We start from the raw sequence: 11,823 nt of genomic DNA, 5'->3' as shown, positions 1-11,823 counted from the left end.
CTTTTTTGCTGCTCGCACCATTCAAACTCGCCTAGATGGTTCGAGTGGTGTTTTCTTTCGGATGCTATTCACACGATTTCGTTTTTCTTTTCACTTCAAGACCGAAACTCACTGCACACCACAAATCACACACTTCAAATCTCCCACGCTACCAAATCACCACGATTTTTATCGCTATCATGCCGCTAATTAATCGGCAAAACACGTCGTCGTCTGCTTATGCGATTATGGGGGCTGCAAATATGTTTGACAAACACAAGAAGTGATTGATAAATTTTCGCTATACGTGCGGGCTGGTCACATTGTGCGCGAGTGTGCGTTCGATATGCTTATACTTGAGCGAGTGTGTGCGTGCGTGTGTATGGTCGCATGTCAAACGCATAGGGTACCACGCATAGTTTATTTCTTGGCTTCTTTGCTCCATGGTTTGTGTGTGTGCGGTTTTGTTGTTTCTCTTTGTTTCCGGTGTTCGTAGGAGAGTCGCTCACACTGGGCCGAAATTGTAGCACCACTCCGGTCAAAACATATGTCAACACACAACTTGTATCAAACTTGTTGTTCCAGCTTGTCAGTGATCGTAGCAATTAAATAAAAAAACCTGTATACGTTCCCCGTGACGTTTCGATCGAACGCTGGTACCATAAAAATAACATTCCATTGGCCCGTGGGAATCACAGTCGATCGATCTTCGTACGCAAATTAAAACCGTGTATTTTGGGACGATTTTGCGACGAAAAGGCGTTACCAAACGATGATCAACGATCCGGAATAGGTGAATTTAACATCCAGACGTGTGCACAGGTGTATCGCTTTGGTGGCGGAGGTTCCGAAAATCCATAGCGAAGTGCTCCCATAATGGCATTCCTCTGTCCCGTACGCATTCGTCGTGGGAAAAAGAAGAAACGTAAGTATGTTTTGAGCACTGTGTGATGCTGGACACCCCCCGGGGGGATGAGTTGCATCTGAATGCCATCGTAACCCGTTACGGGATGATCGTCACTTTTCGGTGATTTAGTGCGAATGGTTTTGAGTGTGTGATTTAATTGCTATTTGTGCATTTCTATTTTATATGTTACCATATTTGAACGTACGCAGCGATCGGAAGCGATATCGATAAGGATCTATCGAGCAGCTTAGGGCTGAACCATGGCATGGGCCGGATTACCGGATCCGCCAGCATCGAAACGCTCGTGCGTGTGGGGATCGAAAAGGAGCACGGTCTCAGCCCGGACAGCAAGATGGTTGTGCTGCATGACTTTACTCCCTGCGTGGACGACGAGTTGGAAGTGAAACGGGGCCAAATAGTGAACATACTGTATCGCGAAAATGACTGGGTATACGTGATCGGACAGGACACACGACAGGAAGGCTTCATACCGCACTCGTACTGTGCACCGTTCAACACACAGCTAGCCGATCTAGCGATCAAGAAGAAGCTACCGCGCGATATCGCCACAATGGGTGCACCGGGCAGCGGAGGTGGAGGCCCCGGAGCGACCGGAGTCGGGCTGGTGGGTGGTGGTGGTTTAGGGAACGGCGTTGGACTAACGGCTGCCGATCTAACCGACGGAATGCCCGACATCAGCATGGACGTGCTGGACGACAGCACTGGTCCGGGCCTGCTTACGAACGCGCTGAAGCACTCGCAGGCGAGTCTCAGCTCTGAGCCCGACTTCTTGCCATTTGCCAAGGATCCAAGCGGTCGGTACATTGTGCTGTACACGTTTATCGCCCGCGACGAGAATGATGTGTCGGTCGAACGAGGAGAGTTTGTAACCGTGCTGAACCGTGAGGATCCCGAATGGTTCTGGATCGTGCGGAGCGACGGTCAGGAGGGTTTCATTCCGTCCGGGTTTGTCTACCCGGCGGAGAATATATTACAGGGTCATGCCGGCAAACAGCAGCAGCAACAACAACAACAGGGAGGTGGCGGTGTAAATAGTATGGGATCTATTGGGAACGATATGAACAGCCTGCAGGCGATGAATGGTGGAAATATGTCCGTGGGAGGTCAACATCAACAGCAGCAGGCTCAGCATCAGCAGCAGGCACAGCAACAGCAGCACCAGCAACAACCTGGCATTGGATCAGACGACCTACGGTACCACGGCACGGAGTTAGTAATGCTCTACGATTATAAGGTGAGAACTTATACAACGAACAACGAATATAATCGAGTTTTTAAAACCATTTGAACTTTAAAAATAATTTTCTACAAGACCTGACCATCGGAATTGATAAAACATTTTTCATCCACGCGTCTGAAACGTGTGGTCTGATTTGTGATTTAATAATTTATATCATTTCTATTGCTTTTAGGCACAAGCACCAGATGATCTTAGTGTACGAAGAGGTGACTGGATCTATGCGGACCTCAACAACCAAACTGTCGACGGATGGTTATGGGCTTACGCACCGAAAACCCGCAAATATGGTTTCATTCCCAAAGCATACGCCCGTCCGCCTGCCATGACGAGTCTGTAGAAGAGTACTGCGTCTCGTTTCAATCCCTATAATGGTTAGTTTTTAAATTATTTACTTAAACCACTACAGTAGCAACAGTATCTAACGTATGCGTAAGTTAACCTTCGTTCGAAGCGACTCTTTCTTCTTCCATATGGATATTAATAGCAACTTATATTGGAGAGTAGTGCGAGCGATATCCAACAGTAGATAAGATTTTTTTAGTTGTTTTACTCCCTCCCGTCAAAACGGATCGTTTTGATTCGTGGCATCAATGCATTCCCTTATAGCGATGGTCTATATTGTAATACCCTTTTACGTGAACAATTGTTTTTTTTTGTGTTTTTTATACATGCGCTCTAGCTCAAGTCTATTAACTTTATTCGTATTAATGTATTTTTTATACAATAAAATGAACGGAAAAGAACACGGGAACACCATTCCCACTCTTCATTCAACAGCGTGGCTTATGATTCTTCCGACTCTTTTAAGCTTTCCGTGATTGCTGCTCGCTTTTGTTTTAGCTCATCATACTGCTTGCGGACGGCTTGGATTTCCTCTTTCGTCACCGTCACCGGTACCTGGCACTCGGTCTGTTCCTTGCGGATGAATTCCAGCGTCTTTAGCTTCTTTTCCAGAAAGGCTAACTGTTCCGATTCCAGCTGCTTGCGATACTCATCCAGACGAGTCTCTTTGATCTGTTCGCAGTGGGTGTCGGTCAATTTGCGTAACGAATCTTTACGGGTGATCCAGTGGAAATGCCTGAGAATGTTCACAAATTGCTCAATTAGCGCGTTCGCTCATGATGTATGCAGTATGCTACACTTACGTTGGGTATGGTTTGTAAACAAGGTCTAGCTTTTCCAGCACATACTCGAATCGACGATAATCCCAGCGCCGTAAATAACGCAGGAAACGCTTGCGTTTGTCAATCAGTTCCTTCAGCTGTACCTTCACCTTCGACTGGCGCGGGAACTGTTCCATGTATTCTTGCAAGCTGCGTATTCTTGCCGTCATAAGTCCCACTGTAAGAAGGTAGAGGTATTAGCAAGTAACAATAAAACTTTTTTCAAATTGTACGGCAACTCACGTTTCGCCTCCATGGAACCATAATCGAGATCGTGTCGGTACACTTTTTGCACCATGGATTCTTTAAAGTTTTCTACCATCTCCCGGCGCCTATTGTGATCCAAGGTGAACAGATTGCGAACATGCTCATTTGCCGATTCCAGCTCCTTCGACTCGCGGTAATCCTTCATCAGTTCGGTGCCGGCAAATTTGGGTAGTGACTGCAAATCACCCGACTTTTCCGGCTTGTAGCACGGGATCTTTTCCGGCCGGACCCATTTAATTTTCAGATCCGATTTTAACGCGTACGTACGGACTATTTGATTTACGGTAGGGGTGATGGATTTTAGTTTTGCCAGCGCGTGCATTGTGTGGACTGGTTATTTTTGTTACGAAAGAACACACCACAGCTCCTTCACTCGAGGTACTTTTTATCTTTTTTTTGTTTACGTTTTGTATGTCACTGGAACACAGGGATTGGGAATGTGGGTTGGCCATGGTTCGGTTTATTTTTGACAGGGAATCTCATCGGCAGCAAATCGATAATTGGTTTTCAGTATTTATACATCGTTAGTGTACAAAAACAAATATTTGTAAAATTGAGACAGAATTTTACGGGAATGAAAAATTGATTTTATATACGCGTATATACGGTGGAATCGACCAATTTCCAAGAGAATGGTGCTGCCATCTAGACGTCAGTTTATGAAGCACAAATATTTGGCAGGGTTCGTATATCGAACGAATTGAGGTCGATTTCCTGCTAGCATGGCGATTTCAATTCATTCGAGATTTGTAAACACGTTTGTCGTAAATCAATCAGGAACACTATATTCCATTCTCAAAAAGCTTTAAATTTCGTTGGAAAGCATTGGGAATGCCTTAATGCTCCTGATGTTGTTAGTTCTTTCACAAAAAAGTAAATTTTACTGTCCTCAAAGCATTAGCGCACATATTAAACTACGAACTCAATCAAACGTACAACTATCCGATTGACTGCACCTTGAACAGACCTGCGTGACTCTCATCCTAAGCCGAACGGTCCACTGTTTACTTTCTGTTGCGGATGTGCTTGAAATGATAGCTCTTGGGGTTCCCCTTGCCGATATCACACTGTTTTAGTACACATCACAGAACAGCTGAAAACAAAAGTGATATCATAGCATAGTGCGTAAGCAAATTCCAGAACATTTAAACACCATAGAAAATAAAAAAAAAACACGACTGAATGTAGAACGTGTTGTTACGCAGCCGGAAACGGCCTTAAAGTCATTTGTTTTGGTTGTTTGCAAAAAGAAGCAAAACAGGTTTTTCTCCGTAGATCTATCCTTAATTACAAGGGTTGAAATACGTTAAAGCTATAAAAAAACAGCTTAAGCTGATAGTAAAACAGATGGAGGTTCGAGTGGCAGTGAGATACTAGAGGATAAAGAAGCACATTTTGAAATAAATCCATTTTGTTACGGAATGATTAAGACTCATCAACGCTATTGTTTGGCTTGGGTGGATAACAAACAAACAATGTTTTTCTTTTGAGGATCACACACAAAAAAAAGTGTAAAAATATTCTATTCTTGATCCGGCAGGACATATGGTAAAATTGAAACTTTCGGGGTATCAAAACTAACTCAGCAAACAATCTTCATTCTCAACACACCATCCAGGAAAAAAAAAAGTAAAGAGGAACCGCAACGGAAAGTAAATAAAAACTAAAAGTGAAAACTCCACAGCAAACCATGGCATTGAAGTATCGTATGTCTTGCCCCTTCCATCGCGACTGTACAATTATGCTCCACATAGTCGAATCCCTTCACTGGAGATCCTTCGGGTTTGTACGTATCGAGCCCTACGTATCGAGCATATCACCAAAACAAAACAGAGCAAATGGTGTGCGATAGTCGGGGAGCTTTTTTTTTACACTAACAACCACTATCCATCGTGCAACCTTTCACGTAAGCACAATGTCACGGATTTCCGTTGGTGGGTATAGGAAGTTTGATTGATCTACCCAAAGCGGTAGACCTTGTACTTTAGCTGGAGCGACTATTGGCACTTTTGGGAGGTAAGTTCCGCTGTGGCTCGAAGGATTTTGTTACATTTGTAAGCGCCGAACGTGTGATGGCGCGCCGACCAACGCGGGAAGATGTCGATTGGTTCGTGCGAAGGTCAAGATCATTATTTTCTCTTCTGTAGACATGCATCTCGGCGGTAGGGTGCCTCTGAACAAAAGATAGACAAATGGGAATACTACAATAAAAGTAGTTGCTGGGGAATACGGAGATTATCTCTTTATCTTTTTTCTTTCTTTCGATGATTCCCTTCTTTCATGTTCGGTCTGCCCTGTCTCGACAACTGTAAAAGTGTAATGGCGCAGATGAACATCATACATCTTCGGCTCTGTTACTCTCCGTGGGATGACTCGATCGTCTCTAGAAACAGTTATCCATGTAGAAACCGATCGAGCTCCACCCGTCTCGTTTGCATGTTTCACAACACTCATCCTCACCGTTTCGTTTCCACACACGACCGGTCAACGACCAGGCAATGAAACGGCTCTTCTCAAGGATATTATGCTCTTCCTGCTGCGATCGGAAAACTTTAACCCCACAAAAAAAAACAGAACACACACACACTGGTCGATCATCAAGATACGTAAAACTTGAACTTGAACGTGCGACCATAACACCCCAACTACTCGCATCCTAGTGTGTCTCTTGGACAACTCCACACCCCGAACAGACGGAGTGACTCAATCACCTTGCACTGGCACAGGTCCCACCACGATGCGATCATACAATATCGTCCATGCCGGCCGGACAGTAAAAACATAACCCCACTTCTCCCATAACACGCCTGTTCTTCCTCGCCCGCACGAGGAGCATCGTTACGAGTTGTTTGTTTTCGTGGTCGTGGAAAAACCCTTGCCGAATGGTGCCCGCTTCCAGGAGGAGGGATGCTGTACCAACACCGAACGGCTCGTGGCCTGATCAGACGCAGCATAAAAACCATTATTTGACTATCGATTTAAAGCAGTTGTACGGACGCGTTCGAACGGTACACACATCGGTTTCGGAACGTATCACTGAGCCCAGCAGTGCGACCGTTCAGCTCTCGCTACTTAGTGTCACTACGGTGTGACTGGTTGTGAAATTGTGTGACCAGCAAAGCGTTTGTCGTTCAGGAATGAAACTGTTCGTAGTGTTGTTTGCTCTGTTGGCGGTCGCCCTTGCAGCACCGGCGGCACAGTTCGGCTTCGGATATCCCGGCCTGGGAGGAGGTATTACAGCGGGAATGTTTGGGTGTTTGCCGCTAGAGGGCGCAGTGCAAACAAGTGTAGTGTAGTAGTTGGTTTGTAGTGATGCAGTCAGCGCATTGTATTGCTGCTTATTTCGGAGATGAAATAACCGTGTGAACGCTGTAATCCTTACGCTAACAGTAGTTTTTTAACAGTTTAATATAAGTAGTGTTTGCAGTAGTGAAAAATAAGCTTTTTTTATATTTTATTTCTCTTTACTTGGCTGTTGCTCCTGTTTGCTTCGGACGTGTCTTCACTTCTCTTTTATTGCTTTACCAACTGATTGAATGGTGGAACGTTTGTGTGTTTGTGTGTTAAATTGTTAAAATTTCCTTCGAAAGCCAAAGCATATCGAAAAGGTAGTTTATTTCCCCAGAAAAAAAACTTTTTTTCTTTTTAAAAAACTGTTCAAAATTTGTGTTTATGATTACTTGTTATTTTTTTTATACATTTCTTAATTATGATGATGAAACCGAAATGATGTATTTGACTGGGATGCATCGTCCATAAACATTTGGTTTATAACAACGTTCCTGCACACGCTACCGCCCTTTATTTCATCAATCGATCGTTGTTGCCCAATAACATCTCCGATCGTCGGCTCCATGCGGACCAAACGAAATTGATACATCTGGCCCTTTGCGGCTTATCTGACCTTCCTGCTGCACCTTTCACACAAACACACGCATGCCTATTCAATCACACACAAACGCAACAAACAGCATTACGTAGAGGTATGATGGCGTTTTCCCGTCGATTTCAAATTCTTTTAAACCTTCTAGTTAAGGATACGCGGTACGATCGGGCGGATTAAAGTTTAAAGATTTTTAGTTTTAAAACTATTACACCTTTCAGGAATGCATTGTTTAAAATAAAAGGATTTTTTCCAGATTTTATTGTTTGTCTTGCTTGTTCTGTAATTCTTCTTAAACATTTCTTACCTGCCAGACCAAAGTAAAGAACAGAATTGAAAGAGCAAATTACTTAACCTCCATCTTATCTTCGTCAGGTAGAATCTCTCTCCTCGTTGATGTTTACTCATCAGCAAATGGTTTGTTTTGCCGATTTTTTGTACGATAGTTGACATAAAAACCCACGCGTCGAATAAATTTTTAAAAATCCCCGGAAATTCTGAATATTTCACACGACGCTGAGCAAAGATTTCGATGATCGATAGGGTAAACAAGCATAGAATCCATTCAGCACAGACTGAACCTGCTTCTGAGTTGGGAAGGGAGTGAAGAAGTTACAAACGTGTGCCAAGCCTTATTGGTCATTCGGGTTTTGATTGAGTTGCCAGTCCATTGTGACATCTTTAGTGGTGTCGTTTGACATCGATTGTACGTTTTAATGGAGAGATTCTGTTTGCAAATCCATCGACAGAGCGGATTTGGCAAACAGATATTCGACGGGGACAGCGACCTGTAGTCAAGAAGGTCGTTTTTTAGCTAACGAATACATTACGATTGGTTCTGGTTGGAGTTTATTGGTTCTTATTGCATATTCAGATATTATAATAATTTAAAATCTATTTTAATCTATTGTTTAATGCGAAAGGAATGGCTTGGCCGTATTGCTAAAGAATCTTAAATCTAAAGACCTAAAATTGGTTAAAAACTATGAACTCTTTATTAAACCACCACAAAAAATACAATAAACGATAGATTGCATACATCCAGGCTTTAAAAACTCAAGCTAGAAAAGGTTAATCTCACGTAGGTCAAATGCTTTACAGACACTTGTTAGAACCATTCACCATTCAGCATGGTGAAGATCGTACTGCGTAGTAACATTCCTTCTGACCTTACTGACCACCCTTCCTTGTCCTTTCTTCCTAATTGTTTGCCGCCAGTAGTTTGCTACTAATCCTTCCGGTTTACGGTCGGTTCTTTTAGGCTTAATTCCAGTAGCGGTTCCGGTTCCGGTAGCGGTAGCTCCGATCGGTGTTGCACCGGTCGGTGTCCTATCCCCAGTTGGATACGTAGCGCCAGGTAATGGGATTAGGTTCGTCGTCTTGGAATAGCTGAAGTGAAGTAGAACAACTTCTTTGAAAGATCTATATCAACCAGGGGTTTGATTTTGGGACAAATTTGCATGGAAAAAACTCTTTATTAATCTATCCGTTTGTATTTCATCTGTTTCGTTTTAATCCTGCTCCCAAACGTGAAATGTCTCTGCGACATTATTTTCAAACGAACAAGGATATCATCATCGACCGCGTTACCATCGACCATACCCAGATCCCTATTATGGTGGTCACTATGGAGGCCCGGTAGGTGGTGGCGGTTTCTCTGGCAGCCAGGCCAACGCTCAGTCAGCTTCGTTCAACATCGGACTCGGTGGCATTTCGGGCTCGTTCAGTAACTCGAACGCCAACTCATTCGGCGGTGGCCATGGCGGTGGATTCGGCGGATCGGGTGCACAGGCTTCAGCCCAGTCTGGCTCGTTCGGTGGTGGCCTCGGAGGATTCGGTGGCTCAGCGTCCAGTGCCCAAGCGTCGTCCAACTCGTTCGGTGGAGGCGGCGGTGGTTTGTTCCCGTAAGTAACGGAATAAGAGTTGTGAGCCTGTTCGCTAAAGTTTGGTGAATGATCATCTCCGTTTCCTTTCTAGATTCTTCTAAATGAACACGGAGACTGTTAGTATGCGGTGACACAAACTGCTGAAGCAAAATGACAAATGCCACTCATTAATACCGCCAATACATTGCCATCGGACCGACATGTTTGTTACGCTGAATCCATATTCGTGTTGTAAGCTATTTTTATGTTTATTTATGAATAAAATATCGAGTAAAACCCTAAAACATGGTCCCAAACAAGTTCCCGCGGTGGTAGAAAAGAAATGCACGAAACAGACCGATTGCGTTACGCCCTTTGAATGTAGGCCAAGCAGGTTCGCTTCAGTCAAAAGACTTCAACGCCGCGGGCGGTATGATAGGCAACGAACCTTTTTATGATTTTTGGACGTAGCTCAATACTAGCGTCGTTTGGTGTATGGGAGCCACATCCAGTTCAATGTCAGTTGTTGTGAATTGGTATGTCCTTCGTTTGTCGTTTGTATGACAAAGTGGCATTGGCCGTTGGGAAAGTATTGCTACTCGTGCCTATTATCCATTTCTGATGGATTGTTGTCCCTTTTATTAACTTTTATTTCTTTTTATCACATGACTTACAACATGAGTAATCGCTTACTCATTTTTAGTAATCGCTTCATAAAAGGAATTTTGTTAAACTGGTTTTTAGATGTAAGTATAGGGTGGGGTTGAAATTTAATCCTTAATTTAAAACCAACCTATGAAATCAATAAATCCCTAGTATTTTAGCCTTCATATATTCTCTCTCATGAAAAATTACTCGTTGAAATACAGAAGAGCAATTTTCTATCACCATTTAACGTCATTATAAACGAAATCTTACGAAATTTATTATATCTAGGAATCAAATTACAATCTTCATAATCAATTACATCAATTCAAGATGAAAAACATCTCAGTTCTCTTTGACTTAAGAATTTATAATGTCATTTGACGTCCTACACGACGTCCGGTGTCTAAGGCTGAAGGCAATACACAGTAGATTATCTAGTGATAGCTGCTTTGAAACTAAATTTCGTTCAATCAATTCATAGATGCCATTATTTTGTTTGAAAAGATAAAATATCTGAAGATCGGTTAGCATTTCTTGCATCAGTTTACCATCAGTATGATAAATATTTATGGTTCCGATATTGTTTTTATTTTCCTCAGCTTCTTCGGATCATTCAGCACGTTTACAAGTTGTTTTAAATGTGTTACGATGTACGCTCTTTATTTTAAATGTTATTAACCGAGACTGCAACGTGTCTTATTCGATCGAGTAAAATTCGGTTGTAAAACGAAAGACTTCAATGCCGCTACTGGATACAATAAAAGACGAACCTCTTTATTTACTTTATTTTACGTCTTTAGTAAAACACCTGTAAACGAAGTGTTGTGTAAAATAGCAAATGATTTCGTTCAAGGTTTAAACTATGAAATGCGCAAGATGATCTATTGCCCCTATTGCGAAAAGACGGGCCAACTCAAGTTCACACCTAGACAGAAGGTCATTATCATCAACACGCGTGTTAACTGTTTGAAAGAGAGCAAACGAAAGATTCGCCATGTCATGGATATTGCTGCTTCAAAGTATAAGATAAGACAAGTTTGGTTAACATTACCAGCGATAGTTTTAATAGAACAAAATCTAATTCGCATCTAATCCTGATTAAGTCCGTCTGCGCACTTCTGCAAGTTAATTTCGCTAAAATTGTTACTACCAGTATTGTCAACCTAAAACTCCGAAACCTTGCCTTAAACCGTTCGTAAAACTGCGCAAACCACTCGCGATGCCATCAAAAAGACCTGCAAGGATATTGTTCGAATGTTCATGAGCGCTGTAATGCAGAGATGCGCCACTGTGTCCATCCTGGTCAATACTTACTCGAGCTTGACGGTGGTGCCAACGACATACGATTGTAATAGTTACGCTGCTGGTAGGGAGTGTAAGGCTGGTAGTTTGGTTGTTGTTGAACTGGCTGATAATACTGTTGCTGTTGCACGGGCCGTTGTGCTGTATACTGTGGCTGCTGGTAGACGCGTGGTTGAATCTGAGCCTGTGCAGCTGCCGTTTGTTGCTGGTACGCCTGTAAAAGCTGTCTGTATTGTGCTAGCTCACGTTCGTACTGTGACTGAGCTTGCTGGTACGAGTTGGCCGGCTGTATCGGTACCGATTGAAACCGGAGGAATTGATTTGGTGCAACCGTTTGTACTTGCGGTGGCTGTGCGATCGAAATCACTTGAGGTTGTTGTGGTTGAAAAGTCGATCTTCCCAAATTTGCATTCGATGATGTACTGATGCTTGAAGCTATATATTGAATTAGTTTTATATTAGTTAGATGTGTTGGCATGTTGATGTGCTGGCACATAGCACACAGTAGTGGAGTTTATAACGGAGTCTTTCTTTTACTCACCCGAGCT

The 11,823-nt window shown here is 43.0% G+C and overlaps 2 protein-coding genes and 1 pseudogene across 2 annotated transcripts; 2 read left to right on the top strand and 1 right to left on the bottom strand.

The window, feature by feature from the left end:
• The first annotated feature begins 855 nt into the window (after positions 1–855).
• On the top strand, positions 856–2,484 carry LOC128712187 (SH3 domain-containing protein Dlish). Its single transcript, XM_053807082.1, has 6 exons — positions 856–908; positions 1,106–1,451; positions 1,486–1,501; positions 1,561–1,932; positions 2,011–2,141; positions 2,320–2,484. The coding sequence occupies exons 1-6, from the start codon at positions 856–858 to the stop codon at positions 2,482–2,484; spliced, it is 1,083 nt and encodes a 360-aa protein (XP_053663057.1).
• A 446-nt stretch (positions 2,485–2,930) lies between these two features.
• LOC128713371 (28S ribosomal protein S15, mitochondrial) lies at positions 2,931–3,899 on the bottom strand. Its single transcript, XM_053808229.1, has 3 exons — positions 3,554–3,899; positions 3,293–3,488; positions 2,931–3,225 (listed from the first exon to the last, which is right to left on the bottom strand). The coding sequence occupies exons 1-3, from the start codon at positions 3,897–3,899 to the stop codon at positions 2,931–2,933; spliced, it is 837 nt and encodes a 278-aa protein (XP_053664204.1).
• Positions 3,900–6,459: 2,560 nt separating this feature from the next.
• Positions 6,460–9,368, top strand: LOC128712859 (spidroin-1-like; annotated as a pseudogene).
• The last annotated feature ends 2,455 nt before the right edge of the window (positions 9,369–11,823 follow it).

This window comes from Anopheles marshallii, chromosome 3 (assembly GCF_943734725.1).
Source record: "Anopheles marshallii chromosome 3, idAnoMarsDA_429_01, whole genome shotgun sequence".
In the NCBI taxonomy this organism is placed as follows: Eukaryota; Metazoa; Arthropoda; class Insecta; order Diptera; family Culicidae; genus Anopheles; species Anopheles marshallii.
Note: the sequence above shows the minus strand (reverse complement) of the source record. Positions and strands in the feature narration are given on the sequence as shown.

What these genes read in the sequence shown, in the direction of transcription:
- LOC128712187 (XM_053807082.1), top strand. Translation starts at nt 856, where the DNA reads ATGGCATTCCTCTGTCCCGTACGCATTCGTCGTGGGAAAAAGAAGAAA. An exon ending in GGGAAAAAGAAGAAACGTAA is followed by an intron (nt 909 to 1,105) that starts GTATGTTTTGAG and finishes AGCGATCGGAAG; the next exon opens with CGATATCGATAAGGATCTAT. An exon ending in ACAACAACAGGGAGGTGGCG is followed by an intron (nt 1,933 to 2,010) that starts GTGTAAATAGTA and finishes TGTCCGTGGGAG; the next exon opens with GTCAACATCAACAGCAGCAG.
- LOC128713371 (XM_053808229.1), bottom strand. Translation starts at nt 3,899, where the DNA reads ATGCACGCGCTGGCAAAACTAAAATCCATCACCCCTACCGTAAATCAA. An exon ending in TGGTTCCATGGAGGCGAAAC is followed by an intron (nt 3,489 to 3,553) that starts GTGAGTTGCCGT and finishes ACCTTCTTACAG; the next exon opens with TGGGACTTATGACGGCAAGA. An exon ending in GTTTACAAACCATACCCAAC is followed by an intron (nt 3,226 to 3,292) that starts GTAAGTGTAGCA and finishes GAACATTCTCAG; the next exon opens with GCATTTCCACTGGATCACCC.